At 42.6% G+C, this 19931-nt stretch overlaps 1 protein-coding gene across 1 annotated transcript in view; it reads left to right on the forward strand.

Annotated features, from left to right (window-relative positions):
* Positions 1-19931, forward strand: part of Apbb1ip (amyloid beta precursor protein binding family B member 1 interacting protein) — a 99437-nt gene that overhangs the window by 52396 nt on the left and 27110 nt on the right. Inside the window, exons 5-7 of the mRNA XM_005354746.3 lie at positions 1687-1764; positions 9099-9258; positions 10778-10899. Of these exons, the coding sequence (XP_005354803.1) occupies positions 1687-1764; positions 9099-9258; positions 10778-10899 (360 nt within the window). The remainder of the gene's footprint in view (positions 1-1686; positions 1765-9098; positions 9259-10777; positions 10900-19931) is intronic.

Genomic DNA, 19931 nt, shown 5'->3' on the forward strand with positions numbered 1-19931 from the left:
ACCTTCCTAGACCAGGATGGAGGGGGGAGGACTTCGGACTTTCCACAGGGCAGGGAACCCTGACTGCTCTTCAGACTCGAGAGGGAGGGGGAGAGAAGGGGGGGAGGTTAGGAGGGGTGGGGGAGGTTGGGGGGGAGAGTGGGAGGAGTGGGAGGCTGGGAGGAGGCGGAAAATTTTTTTTTCTTTCTTAATAAAAAAAAAAAAGAAAGAAAAAAAAAGAATATTTTCCAGCTCAGTGAGCTGCAGCTTCCACACTGGGTGGGCCGGCTGATGGTGGTCGCTGTGATTCCTGGGACCCTAGGGACCCTCAGAATTCCGACAGTTTTAAATATGAATTGAATCTCTGTCACACGCATTGCCTCACCGTGTTTACTCTAGGAAAATCATGTTTAAACTGGTGGCTAAGATAAAGCAGAGGCTCCTAGCATAAGGTTCTTCGAGGTTTCAGGGGGATCGTGAATTCCTTGAAAGTTAAAAGTTGAATGCGCAGGTGGAGGCTTACAGAGTTCCTTACTTTCACGTGGTCTTAAAGCACCTTGACAGTCGAAAGTATTTCAACAATCAGTGGTATGAGAAGAGAAAATTCTACTTTCAAACAGTAGGGATGTAGCCAGGGCATTCACTTCCTAATCATTGTAGACAGATAGACAGATAGACAGACAGACAGACAGACAGACAGGCAGGCAGGCAGGCAGGCAGGCAGGCAGGCAGGCAGGCAGGCAGACAGACAGACAGACAGACAGACAGACAGACAGACAAGAGAGCCTTAATAGTCCGATTCTCGGGAATTTGAGCTCATAAGAATACCTCCCAGTCTTTTCCGTTGTTCATGTGTGTTCATCAGTGGGCTGTTTTGTTTGTTTTGCTTTGCTTTGGAGGTTTTGTGATTTGTAAGGTTACGTTTCAGCTTTAGTATTAAAAAGTAGGATGTTAAGGACCTTTTTAAGTTTCTAATAAAAACTATGAATCCCCCTCTAAATAGTTATCGTGATCCAAGAGGATGCATATGATTTTATGATGTGCTCAACTCCCTTAGTATGGATGTGTTAATAGATTCTGTAGGTTAGTCCCTGTATTGGTTCCTTTTCCGTTGCTGATAATGATACTACAACCAAAGCAGCTTACGAGAGGACAAGTTTATGTTAGCTTGTAGGGATTGTCCATCCTGTCTGCGGAGATGCAGCAGAGCTGCCAGAGCAGGAAGCTCAGTGCTCACCTTTCCACGCACATGATAGAAGCAAATCAAGCTAGGGGTGGGGCGAGGCCACTTCCGCTGATGCACTTCCTCCAGCCAGGGTCCACATCCTAATAGTTCAATTCCTTTCCAAACAGCACCACCAGCTAGGACTCAGAGTTCAAGTACATGAGTTTACAGGGATATTGGTCATTCAAGCTAACATGGTCCCCTATTCTGTGAGCTGAGCACAGAATACCATGCTCTAGGTGCATTATACAGTTGATGAGGTAATAATTTCATCTTTTAGGATAAAATTACTATGGTGATAAACAACAGTTTCTGTACCCTTGAATTGAATATTTTAGTCATGGCTTTTTTTATATTCTGAAAATGAAAGATGTAAAATTTGATGATTTTGTTACTGTAAATCAACTAGACACTAACACTAACAAGCAATTGCCCACTGGTATTATTTATTAGACTGTTCTGACTGTCTTGCCCCTTTACAGGAAGAAGCAGAAGCCCAAGCAAAGGCTGATAAAATTAAATTAGCGCTGGAAAAACTGAAGGAAGCCAAGGTTAAGAAGGTAAGTCATCCATCATTCTGCATAAGGTGAAGTGAAGTTAATGCTATCACATTATAGTTACTGATAAACAGCTAAATAAAATTTCCCGTGCCTCTGGGGAGCTTAGCATAAGTCACCTGCTGCACACATTCAAGACCCTGGCTTTAACGGTATCATCGAAAGAAAACTAAAGTGGTACTTTCCAAATAGTTATCAACATCAAAGAATTCTCTGGACAAAGTGAAATGAAACAAGTTTCTCTGTACAGCATCATTTAGCTAATTTGTGATATCTAGATAGGGAACTGCATCCGTCTGTTTCATGCAAAGACTTTCTACTGGCTAGTGTTATGGCAAAGAACTCCCCATGGTAAGTCAGAGCAAGAATGCCTGACAGGCAAGGTATATCCTTAGCACATGCATGACTTTCTGTTGGTTTACACATTTATTTTCCCATGAGCCAGGATAGTGGGAGTACAAATCCCTTTAACAAGAAAGGAAAAAGTCTTTGGTTTTGCTACTACCTAGACGAGGGCCTTCTCAGCTTCATTGTGAGACTTAAAAATCTGTCCACCCTGGATTCCCTTCCCTGAGAAATGCTCTCTGGGGCTTTCTGTAGCTGTCTGCTTAGAGCAGGTAGCACACCCTCTGGGCATGTTTTAACTGGGTCAGACCTCAGTGTTTCAGGGAGTCCTCTGCTTGTTTGTCCTGGCCACCCAGCTAGCTTAGACCCAAAGTAATCACACAGAAACTGTATTAATTAAATCATTGTTTGGCCCATTAGCTCTAACTTCTTATTGGTTAACTCTTACATCTTAGTTTAACCCATTTTTAGTAATCTGTGTATCACCACGAGGTTGTGGCCTACCAGCAAAGTTTTAGCACATCTATCTCCAGTGGCTGATCCATGGCATCTCTCTGACTCTGCCTCCTTTCTCCCAGCATGCCATTTAGTTTTTCCCACCTACCTTAAGTTCTGCCCTATCAACAGACCAAGGCAATTTCTTTATTCATTAACCAATAAAAACAACACATAGACAGAAGGGCCTCCCATACCACCTCAGCATCCCTTAGCCTCACTTTTCCATAATTTCTTTTGTGGATTTTATGTCCATTGAGTAGTCTCTAGACCTAATGCCTGCCTGGTTATCTCCCCAGGAGTCAAATACTGGTTTTGTTGTTAATCTAGTCTCACATATGGATTTCCCACATCATTTCCCCTTTTGTGTTTAAATAAAAAAAGAAGGTTTTAACTTTAACATAGTAAAAATTACATATAGCAAAACAGGTATCAAGCAAGAATTAAAGTTGCAATATTTATATCTACTTTATCTTTTATCATAATAACTAAGGAAAACTATAACTATCTATTCTTCAACTCCATCAAAGACCACAGAAGGATATAATATTATCTAAGTTAACAGAAAATACATTGTAAGCAACTTCCAAAACTCTAGAATTGACAGATCTATGCATGTATCAGCTTTTCCTCACTGTAACAAACACTGAAGATGACCGACTAAACGCTTTTCTTGCTGCTGCAATGACTATCCAGCAATAGCAATCTTAGGAAGGAAGAGTTGGTTTTAGCTTTCAGTTTGAGGGTGCAGTCCATCATAGCAGAGAAGCATGAAAGCAAGACAGTTGAGGGCTGTAGTATCAGGAGTGCAGGGTCAGTGGTCACATTGTGTCTGCTGTCAGGAAGCAGGGAGAGATGAATGTTCAAACACATGAGCCCGTCAGGGACATTTCCCAACAATAACAACATATATACCACACCCATACAAGTGACGAGGGATGAATTGCTATGCAGTTTCTGAGATGGACCTTTCCTCTCAACTCCCAGTTTGCCTCCCATGTTCTTGTCTCCATAGTCCAAGAGCCTGCAGTGTCTGCCCACCTTGTATGGTGAAGCCAAACCCCTCACAGTGGTCCTTTCTGGCTCCATTATCTCCCTAGCCTGGTCCCTCCCACACGCATTTGCCACACTGTAACTACCTGTCCTTGTAATTGCTCTTCGAGCACTTCTCAAGCGCTTGCTGGGGCACCTTTGTACCTACCCGTCCCTCCCACTCTTACCAGATTCTTACTGAACTATTTTCTGTCCCCTTACGTATTCAGTCACCTGAGTAAGCTCGTCCTCATCACTGTGCACACTATTCCCTAAAATTCTCTTATCTTCTCTACTTGTCTCCTCGGTGTTTTTATCACCACTCAGTGTAGTATCCACTAATTCATTGCCTGTATCCCCTCTGGACCTCCATGGTCTGGAGACTGTCTTCTTAACCACGCACCCCATGCACTGGAGGAGGTACCAGCTGTGTACAATGATAAAGGCCCAGTGAGATTGTTACTTGTGTCCAGCAAATTTTAGCAAGTGCAGTGTAGAAAATTAAACGAGGCTCAACCTCATGTCTCGTGCTTCTGATCCCAGCACTCAGGATCCAGAGGCAGGAGGACTGCAAATTCAAGGCTACCCTGGACTGCAACAGTAAATTCAGACCCAGCTAGGACTGTACAGCAAGACTTTATCTAATAACAATGATGATGATGTTTATCTATCATCAAATTAATGGGTAGTACATGATAATTATCTATCATCCTCATCAATATTATTATTATTATTTATTATACTTTAAAAACCCAGAAGCATGACTTGGAAACCAGAGGAAGTGGCAGACAGTGCCTAAGTCTCTCATCAAATGTCCTGGGGATAAGGAAGCCCCTCTGAGAAGGTAGATCTTGAGCAAAGTTCGCAGCGGGAAACAGCTAAGTACATGGGGCAGTGGTAAAGGGGATCCCCAAGCAGGGATGAGCTTTGATGAGCCAATGAGCATCTTATCCTCAAGCAAAAATCAGCTTGATGAGATGGAACACAATAAAAGACTGTTGAGCACAGCTCGGTGAGCAGCTTAGTAAGAGCAAAGGAAGGAACTGATGCTGAAGTGGGGGAGGTAGCAGGGGAAGTTTGGGATATACTTTGGCGGTAGGAAGCCTCTCGGGAGCTCTAAATGAGACCATACTGGCCGAGGCATGGGAGATGAACTGTAGGGATGTGTGGCTGCACAGGTGACCAGGCTGTGACACTGTCACTTACTGACTGCCATGGCTGATCTGGCCTACTAAATGTGTGTCCTCTTCCTCCCTCAGTACCCCACATTTGTCCCTCCCACACTCAGAGGCTGTGTGCTGGCTCCTCATAAATAAGTTCTGCCAAAATTACACAAGTGGCCTTTCTCCCATGACAGACCCACCAAGCCAGCTCTTAAGGAAATCAATTACAGTTGCAGAGAATGGCAGTGGGTGACTTGTTCTAGATCCCTCTGGCAGAGCCCAGCCTGTGTTGGCTTGAGCTACAAATAAACAGCAGGCGCAGAGACACTGTATGGAGTTGTTGGCTTTGCCTGTGAGTACAGATGAAAGAGAATAAGAGCAAAGGCTGCAGCAGGAGGATCACAAGTTCAAGATCAGCCTGGGCACACCATGAGACCCGATCTCAAAACCCCAGGGACTTGGGATATAGCTCGGTGGTAGAACAAGTGCAAGGCCCTGGGATTGATCCTCTTCACCTTGAGAGAGGGATGAAGGGATGGAGGGAGAATGAGTAAGTTTAAAAAAATCATAATTTCACACTTTCAAACCACTGGATTATTTATAAATGAAAGCCACACCGTGTCTTTTTAAAATAGAAATGAAAGGAGAAGTTCTCTTACAGAAGATGGGACATGAGCAGAGGCAGTCCGCTTGCTCCAGATGGTCTGTGGAGAACAGGAGCCCTGTCAGCTCTTCCCGGCCATCATTCCGAAACAACATAGCTCTGCCCCTTTCAGTTTCTACGGATTGTGTCAGCAAACACAAGGCACAGTCTGCCCAGACCCAAGGAAGATGAAGAGGAAAGCATCTCTCAAGGGGGAGGAAAGAAGACCCCGACCCTCTCTGGCAATACATGTTCTTTCAGACAACACCCTGTATGGAAAACAGCACACTAACAAAATAATAGAAATGATCACACACACACACACACACACACACACGCACGCACGCACGCACGCACGCACGCACGGACGCACGCACACGTGCGCGTTTTAAAGAACTAAAGTGAGTTAGTGCTGGAGGCTGAGGTGGAGATCCAAAGGTCAAGGGCAGCCTGAGCCACCCCCAGAGACCCTGTCTCATAAAAAACAAAACAAAAACAAAAATATGGGTCCCCCATCTGAAGTATTTGCTCTTAAGGATTTGGTGGAATGTTGACGTTATTTTGAATTACAAATGATGTACGTAGCTTATGCCACCAAGCTTTTGAAGCTTTTTGACTTATTTGTTACTTTATTCTAAAGCTCTGTGACAGAGCAATTCCATTTGCAGATCTTATTACAGAAACTCAAAAAAGTAATTTGCATGATTTAGGACTAAAATATTTTCCATTTAACAATCTGTGAGTGAGAATGAGATTTCATTACCGAATCATTTGGCTCCAGAGACGATCATGTGATGAATTCCGTGGCGTTGCCATGCTGTGGCACTGCTCCATGTTGGTGCAGAATCCCTCTGCTGCTTGCAATGTGGTGTGAAGAACCACAAAAATGATTTCTTCCTGTTCAGTCATATTTTCTAAACTTTACAATTATGGATATTCTTAAATACATATGGATTAAAGCTAGTTTATCATTTCTGCCAAAAAAAAGTCCTTTCCAACATTATGAAACTATGTTGTTTAGCAATATCTTCCTCACTATGAAAAGGAAAGGAAAAGGCAACATATGTTTCCCTTTCTAAAGCATCTCTAAGCAGGAACGAAGCATGGTCAAATGTCAGTATTTTTCTCTGTCAGAAATGGAGCTCTCAAAGCACTAACATCAGTTGTGTTTCCTAGAACAGGTAACTGTTCTACAACACTAATTCTCAGCAAAGAGCAACAGGTATGTCTTCCACAGAGAAATGCAAAAAAGACCCGACTCTACCCAAGTTAAAGGGGATGTAATCATCATGACAGGCAAAGAGGTACCTAAAGAAACATGTGTCTCCTCCCTGTGCCATCAGAATACTGAAATAATGGACCTCAAAGAATTCAAATTTCACTGGTATCATCATACAGAGAGCAGAAGAAAGGCTGGAACTCTGGCACCATCAGCCAGTTCTAGTTTCATTAAGTTGATGTGGCTAAAAATCTCTGCCCAAAAACAAGCTTGGGAAGGGAAGGGTGGGTTTGACTTGCTCTTCCAGATCAGGGAACATCATCGAGGAAAAGTCAGGTTGGGATTCAAGGAATGGTGCTTGTAGCCTGCTCACGAGCTGACTCGCAGGCTCATTCATGATTAGCTGGCATTTTTATCCATCTCAGGATCACCTCACCGAGGAATGACTCCCCCGGCCACAGTGAGCTGGGCCAACCTGCATCAGTGAAGACAACCCTTACAGACATGTCCACAGACCAAGCTGATAAAGACAATTATTTAATCAATACTCTTTTATTCAGGTCATTCTAGGCTGTCTCAAATGGACACAATTAGAGGAAGACCTTTCCTCAGGAAGAGAATTCATGCAGTTATGACACTTTATGAGTCAGACTGGAGTCAAACAATGACAAGTCCAGGTGGGCAAGGCCACGCCTTAACCAGGGCTGTCTAATTATGCAAATCTCTTGCCCCCTTTTTATTTTTATTTTTTTTTATTTTTATTTATTTTATTTTTTCGAGACAGGGTTTCTCTGTAGCTTTGGACCCTGTTCTGGCACTAGTTCTTGTAGACCAGGCTGGCCTCGAACTCACAGAGATCCGCCTGCCTCTGCCTCCCGAGTGCTGGGATTAAAGGTGTGCGCCACCACCGCCCGGCTCTTGCCCCCTTTTTAAACCTTAAACCTTTTGCCAATGCCCTAAACAGTGATTCAAGAGCCGCTGCACCCCTTTATTTCTTCTTCTTCCCAGGGTAGTCTTAGTGAATAAATCTCCTCTTTCTGCTGATCACTTTGATTTGTCCCTTCAGTTGGCATCCTGGGAACAATGGCAAAACCTAGCTTACTGAGGCTGCCGTGCACAGGCTTTTCACCTAAAAAGTCCTTTACCAAAGGAACTTCAGTTACAAGATACAGGGAGACCTTTTAACCACGAAATGTTGCTAGCCCTGAAAGCAAAATAGGAACAAGAAACGGAAGGATGTTGGGAAAGCAGGACGCCAGCGCTTCTTCGGTGCTGTTTTCTGTCTCCCCCACCAGGATACAGGGACTTGAAACTGGGCCAAGGGCCTTGCTTGTTGTCTGTGTTGTGGCTTTGAATTTATTTTTCTACCTCTGTGTTTCTAATCTAAAAAGGAATTCACAGTGAGGTTGGGGATGCATTCCACTTTTTAAATATTTGTTACTTGCCCTCTGAGAGTTTCAGACATGTAAAAATGTACTTTGACCACATCCACCCCCACAGTCCCCTCTCCAACTCTTCTAACTACCCCTACCACTTCCTATCCCAACTTCATATCCCATTTTCTCAGCTCACTGAAACTAGTCAGTGCCGCCAGTGTGTGTGTGTGTGTGTGTGTGTGTGTGTGTGTGTGTATGATAGGCCCATCCATTGGAGAATGGGCAACCTACCAAGGATAACATCCCTGAAGAACACTGACTCTTCCTTTCCCAAGACCATCAAGCGACAATAGCTCTTAGGTAAGGGTGGGGCTTCGTGACTGCCCCTCCCGGGCTGCAATTTTGTCCTGAGCAAACTTTGTCCTAGTAAGTGCAGCTGCTGTGAGCTTATGAGCCGCAATCCTGTTCTGTCCAGAAGGCACTGTTCCACAGCAACCTCCCCAACATTAGGCTCTTACACTCTTTCTCTGAGCCTAACAGGGAGGGGTGAAGTATAGATGTCCCAGTTAGTGCTAAGCACTCCACAGTCACGTATTCTATGTACTTTGACCAATTGAGTCATGACACCCTCATGAAAGTCAAGAGGTACATTAATCTACGAATAAAAATATTAAGTATTTAGAAGGTAGTTTGATGCTACATCCGTTCAGTCTAATAATAGCATTAGGTTCTCCTATGGGGCCCATGATCCCCCCAGCCTTGGGTTCTTGATCCAGTTTAAAGTACCAGGCATGAGTTCTGTCCTATAGAACAGGTTTTAAATCCAATCAGAAGTGGTTGGTTATCATCTATAACAATCACGCTACTACTGCTAGTTGAGAAAAGTCATCTACCATCTTACCAACTCTGAACCCTGTGAGCTACAGTAACAACAGCCTAGCAAGATATTCACACGGCTCATTCCTAATACACAGTTACAGAAGTGATAGCGATGTGAGACCTTCAGCTTAGCAGGCTTCCCCAGGTGCCGAAACTGACTGCCTGTTCTGTGGCTTCATCTCCAGCTTGTGGTGAAGGTGCACATGGACGATAACAGTACCAAGTCACTGATGGTAGATGAGCGGCAGTTGGCGCGGGATGTTCTGGACAATCTTTTTGAAAAAACCCATTGTGACTGCAATGTGGACTGGTGTCTTTATGAAATATATCCTGAATTGCAAATTGGTAAGTCTCTTCCCCACATCTGGCTGTACTTCCAAAGTGTGGCTTTTGTTTTATTATGGACTTTGTCTGTTTTATACATTTGTTTCAAGATCTCAAGGAACAACATGCCACTACCCTCATCTGAGATGAGTGCTTGCTTCATTATTTCTTTGTGGCAGACACTAGGTTGGTAGAGGGTGGCCAGGCTTTGGGGGATATAAACTTTATTACTGTCACCTTGCTAGTAACTCCAAAGGGGGAAGAAAAGCAATATGGTTCATCTAGCTACATATTTAGGAAGTTCAACAGTTTGCAGGAGGCCCTGGGTATCTGTCAGCTAATACCCCTTTAAAGATTGCTTCCTTGAGGCATAAGTGATCTTTACGTCTATGTTCACTTCCCCTTCTTCCCTACAAATTTGACTCATTACTAACACTTTGCTAATGGAAGAGACTCCATCTCAGGGGGTCAAAGGGCAATGAAATAATTTGATAGCTTCTTCCTTCTTTCCTTTCTTACTTACTTACTTTATTTATTTATCCTTTTTTCTTTCAGCAATTTAATAAATTTTCTGTTCCTTCCATTCATCTTCAGGGCAACACTGCCTCCCAAGAGGGATGTATGAAATCCAGAATTACCTGCTTTTGAGGCTTTAGGGAAATTTTTTTTCTATAGAAAATGGTCCATATTAAAAACAGTTCCTTAACCAGGCATGGTGGCACATGCTTGTAATCCCATCATTGGAGAGACTGAGGCAGGAGGATGAAGAGTCTCAGGCCAGTACGGGCTGCAAAGTGGAGTCTATCTCAAAACTAACACAAGGGAGAGCTAAGCCTTGAAGTGTCCTTCAATTTTGTGAGTTGGGAAACAAGGGAAGGGAAAACTCCTGTCACTCTCAGGCTTGGTTCAGGTATTCATCTATTATCTTTAGCATTTTAGAGCAACAAGTTACAATTTCACAGCTTCACTCGCAATGTTTAAGCACTCATTGCTCTTTAGTCATTCCGAGGATGACTGGATTTACCTCTGGCAAGAACAATTTAAAATGAAAAACAAAATGCTAGCACTAAAAAGCATGATAACTACTGTATTTTAATTTTTGTCATTTATGTTTTTCTGTAAGTAAATCCAAAACCTGACACTGACGTCTTATATAGCAGGCACGTTGCACTATTGTTGCAGGCAGGGGTGTTAGTTCTCAGGGCAGGCCCCGAATCTCCAGCTAGCCTACCTCTTTACAGGGTATTGCAGAGACGATGGCTAGTTCAGAAAAGGAAATAGTTTATTAGGGACAAGACACACAAGGGGCCTGGAGGTGTGCCATGCAAGAAAGGGGAGAAAGAGCAGAGGAGGGGTCCTCCATGATCTTTTGTGGGTAATTCACCCAAGTTCAGACACCCACTGTTTTTCAGAGCACGTGCCCTTGGCTGAATAAATTCAGACCCACATGTGTAAGAGCTGCCCATCTTCAGACACCTTGTGAATGATTGCCCTTAAATCAGTAACAGACTCTCATCTGAATTATCTTTTATTTCATCAGAGAGAATTTTTGAAGACCATGAAAACGTTGTTGAAATCTTATCAGACTGGACAAGAGACACAGAAAACAAAGTACTGTTCTTGCAGAAAGAGGAAAAATATGCTGTGTTTAAAAACCCTCAGGTAAGATGGCCCAAGTCTCAGGAAACTGTGTTTGTCACCTGTATACCGGTCAAGCCACAGTCTCAGGAAAAACTCACAAATGTGCTCCTTTCAAATAAACAGAAACTTAGAAATTCAGAGTCCTTTGAAAGATTTAGAAAGAAATCTCTATTATTTTTCTTTCATTCATTCACAATCCAAAGCATATCTATTTGCCCTTGTCTAACACTCCTTTTAGGCTCCATTAGTCCAATGTGCCTTGATGAACTATAGATTGTTAATTTTTCTATTACAAAGTTATACGTTTTTGTAGTTCATATTTATTGTTTATTGATACTGTGATAACTAAAGGGATTGTTACTGGGAGGTCTGAGACCCATAACCTGCATTTTTAAGAAAAAAATGATGAAGAGAGAAATATTTATGTACAGTTTGGACCAGAACTTGTGAAAGAAAAACATTTAGTATCCTTGTACCTTTTCTATGGCAGAGTTACACTTTGTACAAAAGAGAAAATGAAGTCCAGGAAATAGAAATGTGTAAATTTAATCAGGATGGTGTGAACTCTCTTCCTTGGAGACACTGTCCCACTCTGCTGATGCTGCAGGACGGCCGTTCCTTCTCTCGGCCTAGAAGCCCTGTGGCACTGTTGCAGAGCGTGTGGAGAAAATACCATTTATCGTGATGTTCTTAAACAATTGACACAAACGCACGGCTCTAATATTTAAAAGAGCACCCCTCAAGTCATACCAGGGTGCAACCAAAACATCTAAGCCTTTTGAGAGTGGCCTCAAGCAGCAGGAGTCACGTGGGAACCAGAATGCCAGTCTGTGCTGCATGTCATCACGGACAGTCTAGGGAAGCTGGGATTGAATCTTCAGTTTAGCTGAGTTACTCAGAGAGGCAGCAACATGGAAAGGGGTTAATACCCCAAATGGTCTGCCTTCCTTACCCATCTAGTATACTTTATAGGGAACCCTAAAAGGCGTTCATCATTGCAAAGTGTAGCCTTGACCCTCTTGTCGGGGGCCACCGTTGTCTCTGATTCACCATATTGGGATTCTCTCCTCTCTTCTCTACATCCTTCGTTTGCTGGGTTTCTCTGTGGAGCAGAGTTCATATCCACACAAGACTACTTAGTCTCATAGTCCTCCCAGGCACCATAGATCAAGGCTAACTCAGCAGTATATACATGCTGAACTCTTGTTTAACAGTATCAGGTACCAGTTTGTCTTTAAATAAAGGGTCCTTATCTTTCCCTCCTGTCCCAGTCACATTTCTTAAGGAAATTCTAAGACTGTTACAGATGAAGTGATCTCCAAGGTCATCCAGACATCTTTCCACTTTACCGGAAAGGAAACTGACTCTCCAGTTACTAGGGGCAGGATTGGGAGTCCAAGGCAGGCTGCTTATGGGAAAACATTCTTTCCCCTTGTGTTGGTTTTTACCATTGCCATGGCCAGATATCTGACAGGAACAACTTAAGGGAGGAAGGACTTATTTGGCTCACAGTTGCAGAGGTCTCCACCCATTGTGATAAGGAGTATATGGGGAGCGGGACTTCATGTCATGGTGGACAGGAAAGAGAATAGGGTAGTAACAGAAAAAGGCTAATGCAAGATAGATTGTCAAAGACATAGCCTTAGTGGCCTATTTCTTACAACCGATACCTACACACAAACACACACACACACACACACAGATGCACGCACACACACATACACACACTCGCACACGAGTTCTACCATTTCCCAATATTCTATTCAGATTGAGAATCCATCAGAGGATTAATTTATGGCCTAATTGACTCTAGAAATAGTTTCATAGACTTGACCAGACAGTGCTTTCATAATATCCTAAGGCAGTCCAGATCAACTATCACGTAACTGTCCAATGCTGTTTTCTGGGGTCCTCCCTGGGATATGTGATGGCAACTCACAACAAAGCAATTAAGAAATATCAGACACTAAAAATGTCAATTTTCAACCTACTGACTAACCATTGACTAACCAGCAAGGGTGTCATATCAGGGGCTGTCACAAAGGGTTCCTCTAAGTCCACGTTTCAAGCAAATTCGAATCTTATTTCTTTTTCATCTGCTGATCCAGACAAAAGAATGGACTGTCTCTGCCACCCTCAACATTTGACTTCTATCTCCGTGTCCAAGGCGGCTTTTCCTAAGAACTCATCTTCCAATCTGTAGGAAATGAGGAAAGAGCCGCGGGAATGTATAACCAGGCTTCCTTCTCCTAGATGCCATTAGCCATGACTGAGCTACTTAGTGACACTGAGCCACAGGAGTCTGAGAATTCGACATCTTTATAACAACCATACCATTATATTCAAGGCCACCATTGTGCATAGCTTCTTCACAAAACACCTTTTATGTTGAGTCCATGAAAATGCTGTCCAGGAATTGTACAGTGTGTCCATTGTTAAGAGGAGGAAGGAGACATACAGCTTGTCGTGCTGTCTGATGAGGCACTGTTATATCCTAACAGTACAACCCATGGACTTTACAAAGTGATCACTTCCCTTCAAAGCATGCCTTCAAGATGCAGGCACTAACGAAGCTCCTTGTACCTTCTCCCAGTATTTACTCCCCACCACTGGCAGTCAGTATTCAGATCTTTACCTCCTTTCTTTCCCTTACTTTTCCTTATTTTGTGAAATGGGGTCATGTTTAGATTTTATTCCCAATTAACTTTCATTCACATTGATGCCCTGGGGTTTCTATCTCCATCAGTCTGTGTCCTTACCCATAGTTATGATGTTCCGCTCCATCTCAGAAGACTTCCTTCCTCTGCCGTTTCATCTATTCCCACGAAGCCATATGGCCAACCTCCACTGGTGGCTGCTTCTAAAATGGAGCTCAAACCTGTATGTCTGTATAACTCTTGAAAGTATAAAAACTCATAAACCTCCTCACACACTTATCTGTTGACACCTTTTCCCACCTTTTATGAGTCAAGAGCTTGCTATGGAACATAGGCTGGCTTTGAACTCACAGACTTCCTCATACCTTAGCATCCCTAGTGCTGGTATCACAGACATACACTACTGTTGTTATGCCCAGTTTCTGGTTCCCAAATGAATCACAGAGCCAGATTTCAGATGCATATTACATGAGGGTTTTTAATTCAAACTCAAGTTTAGATCAAAACCTTTCCAGTACCCCAGCTTGTTGGGTGCAGAAAGTGTGGCAGGAAGCCCTGGGAGGGTAGAACTTTTAAAGCAGAAACGCCATAATCAGGGAAGTTCATGTCCTGTCATCTTGGGATTAGGTAAGGAGGGCATAGGGTAAGATAGTTTGTGAAATCATTGGTCAGTATTTGGTGCAAAAACCTAACAAAAAGCCATAATTACTAACAAGGTATAACAATGGCAGGATGCCTCCCAAGAACATCTGGACCTCATTAAGTTGTATGGTCCTCCTCCCTACCTCCTTAATTGACTATTTTTAGGGTATCTGTTTAAATTTCTGCTATCACAGCACATTTCTGGAGCTGAGATCTGATCACCCCCCCCCCCCAGCTCATTATATGACTTAAGATGAAGCCCCTTCTTTAAAATGGAGTTTGCAAAGTCAGGTCCTCACACCATATCTTAGCTTCAAACTTCTCATCAGTGTTTTAAGTAGATATGAAGAAAGCAAAGTTCCATGTATTTTAAATCTTAACAGACAAAATAATCCTATAGATTTTAAATCCTGCAAATAACCCTATAGATTTTAAATCCTGCTCTGTGGCAGTTTGATTCCCATCAGATGTTTTTGGAGAAGTTAATTCGTGGTAAAAGTGAGCAAAAGGAATCGCAGTTTCCAAGATGTCCCTGCACCTGCAGCGCCTCCCCACCATCCCCATCCCAAATCATGTGCTGTGCTCAGTGAGCCTGCCAGCATCACAGTTTACACTCAGAGTTACACCATAGCGCTCTAAATGTTTGGAAGTTTCCCACTGTGTCTTCTCTTCCCGCCTTCAGCTATTCCTACTGTATTTTCTCCACAGACTCATTTTTCCCTCCGTCTATTTCTCCCCACACTCCTCATCCTCCTGCCGTCTATTTTTATGCTGATCAGTTCGTCCTCGTTTTCTCTCTCACATCCGTTCACAAATCATTTGCAAGTGGCTATCAGTTATGGGGTAGCATCTGGGTTAGTGATTCCAGCTCTAGGAGCACATCCAGTACAGACCTTTGCGGGCCCTGTACGTGCGGCCATGGTCTCTGTGAATCCGAAGGTTGTATCTAGAAGACCTTGATTCCTTGACGTCCTCCATTTACTCTGGCTCCTCTCCCACACAGCTCCCTGAGCCCCGAGGAGAGGGATTTGATGGAAACATCTCTTGTGGCTGAATGTTTCAAGGTCTCTCACTCTCTGCATATTGCCTGACTGGATCTCTGTATTTGTTCCCATCTGCTGCAGGAAGAGGCTTCTCTAAGGGTGGCTGATAAAGGCACAGATCTATGAGTACAGCAGAATGTCATTAGTGATAAGTAAAAATTAATAAGAAAAGAGCAGCTCCACTGGTGCAAGAAATCCAATTAGGTCGAATCAAACCAAATCAAAATGCTTATTGTTTTATTAAGAATGATGCTCTGGGGTGGCCTAGCGCATGGTGGAGAAACAGGACAGCAGGGAGCCCATGCAGACCCGAAAACCACGTGTTTCTCCTCTAGGAGGCCACTTAAATACCCTGTGGGACTGGTCCTGACCCCTACACACACAGGGAGGGGTCAGAACCTGGCATGCTGGGATTTGGAGTCCAGACAAATACAGCTCCAGAGCCTGGGGGCTGGGATGGATATCAGGGGCTGGAGGCTACACTCCCAACTTAATAATTAGGAGTCATTTTGTTGCTACGTTCCTTTAGCAGAACAGTAGTATTTGGTTTTCTCCTAAGTCCCTGGCCCATGTAATCTCAGGTTCTTGGCCACCCAAGCAATGCTGGGTATGGGCTCCATCTCATGGAATAAGTCTTAGCTCAAATCAAATATTGGTTAATTAGTCCTACAAGGTTTATGCCACTAGTGCACCAATATATCTTACAGGCCCATCCCTCTTAATTAACTACAAAATTAATCAATGAATGCTCTGGATCAATTATCCTGTTTTCCATTTTTATAGATATTGTCTTAGATTGTTTTCTTTTACTGTGATTAACACCAAAACCAAAAGCAACTTGGGAAAGAAAGGGCTTATTTGGCATATATACCTGATTACTGCTTATCCCTGAAGGAAGTCAGGCCAGGAAGCTGGAGGCAAGAACTGAAGCAGAGGCCATAGAGGAGTGGTGGTCACTGGTTTGTTCTTCATGGTTTGCTCAGATTGCTGTCTTATAGCACCCCAGACCACCTGCCAAATGGTGGCATCACCGCCAGAGGACTAGGCCCTTGGCATCAATCACTAAAGAAAACACCCTACAGACTTGCCTACAGGCAAACTGATGGAAGAATTTTCTCAACTGAGGGTCCTCTTCCCCAGATAACACTTGCTTGTGTCAAGTTGACAAAAACCTAACCAGGACAGGTGTTAACTACCTTTTACAGATAAAACGCATTGAAAAAACGTGTTCACATTAATAAATGGATGGGAACAGGAAAATACCATTCAGATCTTTGAACTCCTTCCAGATTGTCAGCTAAAAGCCACTGAAGTCTCAATGATGTTCTTTTCATCCATTGGCCGACAAGATAATTAGCTACTCTCCATTGTGAGGGAAGCAGAGCATTAGAAATCACTTGACTTTCAAAGGGGTTTTTATGAGTCTTGCACTTTTTCATGCCAGTACTTCAAGTGATTCCTTTGTTCAGGCCTTTGAGCTTTAGAAGCCAGAGCAGTGAGGTCCTTGTGGGTGTGCAGGGCACCTTCTCTTCCTAAGGAGTGAGAAAGCAGTTGTGGAAAAAGCTATCCCTTATCTCAGCAGATCAGATTTAGAAATGAAGGTTAAAGATGTAGAAATTGATGCAGGTGTATCCTTGAAGAGCTTCACACGTACACCAGAAGCCTTAGATGTAACTTACTGTGAGTGACCCAGATTTCTGCACTTACAAAGCTATTGCATCTGTTATGAAATAATAGAGCATTTGCCCTTATAATCTTCAGCAGTGAGGCAGTTCCATGAAGTGGGTGCCATTAAAACCCCTGTCCTGCAATGAAGGGAGTTAGCAGAAAATAACCAGTGACATGTTAAAGACAAAACCAAAACAAATCCAGTTTCCTGGATCTCACTTATGACTATAGATTCAGACTTGTATATACCAAAAAACGGTTTGGAATATTCCACCACCTTCACCCTCTACATGGCAGGTTATATTGAAGTTGGAGTCAAGGAAATGATGTATAAAATGCAAGGGTATAAACACGGCTCTATCAGTGTGCTATCTGAACATGGTTTAACTAGTTGCCACTCACAAGTGGTATCTGAGATAAAGCTTCCTCTATTCTGACAGTGACAATAATGTTGCCAGTGCTTAACCTAATTATAAGGCCAACTCCAATAGGTCTGGAGGTGGAATTCCTTAACTTCATGAAAAGTTGACGTTTACTAATTAAACATAATATTATCATTTAAAGTGGAATACAATAATAGTATTCAGTGAACTGTGATTACTATTTTTAAGTAAGATTATATTGACTTCATTACAAGTAACTTTTACTTAAATCAAAATTGTTCAATAAATATATTCTATTAGCCATTCATGATGTGAGTCCTACTGTATGAATTAGATCACCGTACACTGACCTCGACCATCAAAAAAGTTGTTCTTCTATGACCGGCCAGAGAGTCAGAAGATAGGAAAGTCTGGGCTCAGAGGTCTTGCACAAGCCGTGTCTTGTGCCAAGTAAGTTTGTCAAAAAGTACCTCATCTTATGTAAAATTTATAAGGAAAGATGGGACAGAGTCAGTAATATCATCAAACAATGGGACAAAGTCAACAGGAGGCTAATCAAGCAACGCTGCACAAAAGGAACACAGAACACTTATCTGCAGCACAGAGCAGGCACATGGTGGCCTTGGAACTGGTGATAACTTAAGTCTCTTTAGGGTGAACGCCAATTTGCCAGGAACCAAAACCTTTATCCCTTAAATGGATCTTGCCAAATCTGCCCCGTAGGCAAAGACACAGAACTAGGTTCACTTTGTCCTTTCCTCAAAGCCTCTGAGAAAACCTTGGATCAGCCTGACTCTATTTTCCTGCAAACTATACTTTTAAACAGCACAAACAGACCACATTTTCATCATCCACCAGGTGATGGACAGCTCGGATATTTCCATTTCCTGGCTTTTGTGCATAAAGTACCCATGAACATGAATGAGCAAGTATCTCTGTAGTGAGGTACAGAATCCTTTAGGTATATACCCAAGAGTAGTATAGCTGGATCTTGTGGTAGATCTGTTTCCAGTGTCTGAGGAACTTCCACTGACTTCCATAATGGTCACACTCCCTCCAGCAGTAAGAAAGTGTCCCCTTTCCCTGACTCCTCACCACTGTGTGCTGTCAAGTGTTTTCCTTGACATTAGCCATTTAGACTAAAAAGAAATCTCAAAGCAGTTTTGATTTGCATTTCCCTGATGAATGTTGAAATGTTTTAGTATTTATCAGCTCAGTATGTCATTTTTTGAGAATTTTGTTTCATTTCAAACCCTGTTTTATAATTGGGCTGTTTGTTTTCTTGATGTTTAGTTTTTTGTTTGTTGGGTCCTTTTTTGAGTTCTTTGTATATTCTAAATATTAACCTTCTGCCAGATGTATAATTGGTAAAACTTTTCCCCATTCGTGGACTGCCTCTCTTCTTGAGTGATGGTACCTTTTGCTTTATGGGTTTTCACTTTATGCAATCCCATTTGTCAAATGGTGGTCTTAATAATTTTTAAGAAAGCTGCTGTTAAGTCTGCTCTTTTCTTCTTTCTTGTTTTTTAATATTAATTTATTATTTTTATTTGTGTGTGCATGTGTTTGTGTGTATGTGTATGCACCTCAGGAGTTTGTGTAAGCCATGTATACATAGGTGCTCTCTGAGACCTGAGGGCATCTTACCCTCTAAGACTATAGTTGCAGGTGGTTATAAACCCATCTGATGTGGTTGCTATGAACTGAATCTGGAGCTTCTGCAAAAAACACTAAGCACTTTTAAGTGCTGAGCCATCTATCCAACCCCATCTTTCTTCTGCAACTTTTTTAAACAATTAGCCACCTTACTTAATTAGCCACTTTAATTGGAGAAACACCAGCTTAATGGAATATGAAACTCTCAAAGTCACCATTACAAGTACAGTAAGTGTAGTAGTCAAACAAGTATTGAGTGAAAATGAATGTACTAATAGAACCATAGTGTGACCACAGCCAGACAGCTCTCATTCCACTAGGCTAAGCGTGGAATACCGTGATCAAGAAAAGATGGTACTCCTGGCCTTATAGGTACACTCATGATCTGTAGATGATCTATGTGGCAGGAAAGTCTTTTCTCTGGGACTTCATATTCAATAGACACAATTTAATAATTAGTTTAAAATCTGTATACAGTTCAAATGATGACCCAGTTCAGCATTAGCTTGTTTGTGCCTTAGTTAAGGTTTCTATTGTGTCGAGAGACACCATGGCCATGGCAACTCTTATAAAAGAAACATTTAATTGGCGTGACTCACTTACAGTTTCAGAGGTTTAGTTCATCATCATCATGGCCGGAAGCATGGCAGTGTGCAGGCAGACATAGTGTTAGAGTAGCAAAAGTCCCACATCTTTTAGGCAACAGGAAGTTAACTGAGACACTGGCAGTATCCTGAGCATAGGAAACCTCAAAGCCCAACCACAGTGACACACTTCCTCCTACAAAGCCATACCCACTCCAACAAAAACACGCCTCCTAATAATGGCACGCCCTATGAGATTATGGCACCAGTTACATTCAAACTGCCGCACATTGATTCACTTTCTCTCTTACTACTAAACAAATAATGTGATTAACAGCAATAATAAGCCCTGAATAAGCTATAGGCTTCAAAGTTTGCAGAGCAATTTTTAATAGAACAAAGGGGATGTGCATACTTAGG

The sequence above is a fragment of the Microtus ochrogaster genome, chromosome 16, assembly GCF_000317375.1.
Source record: "Microtus ochrogaster isolate Prairie Vole_2 chromosome 16, MicOch1.0, whole genome shotgun sequence".
NCBI classification, from domain to species: domain Eukaryota; kingdom Metazoa; phylum Chordata; class Mammalia; order Rodentia; family Cricetidae; genus Microtus; species Microtus ochrogaster.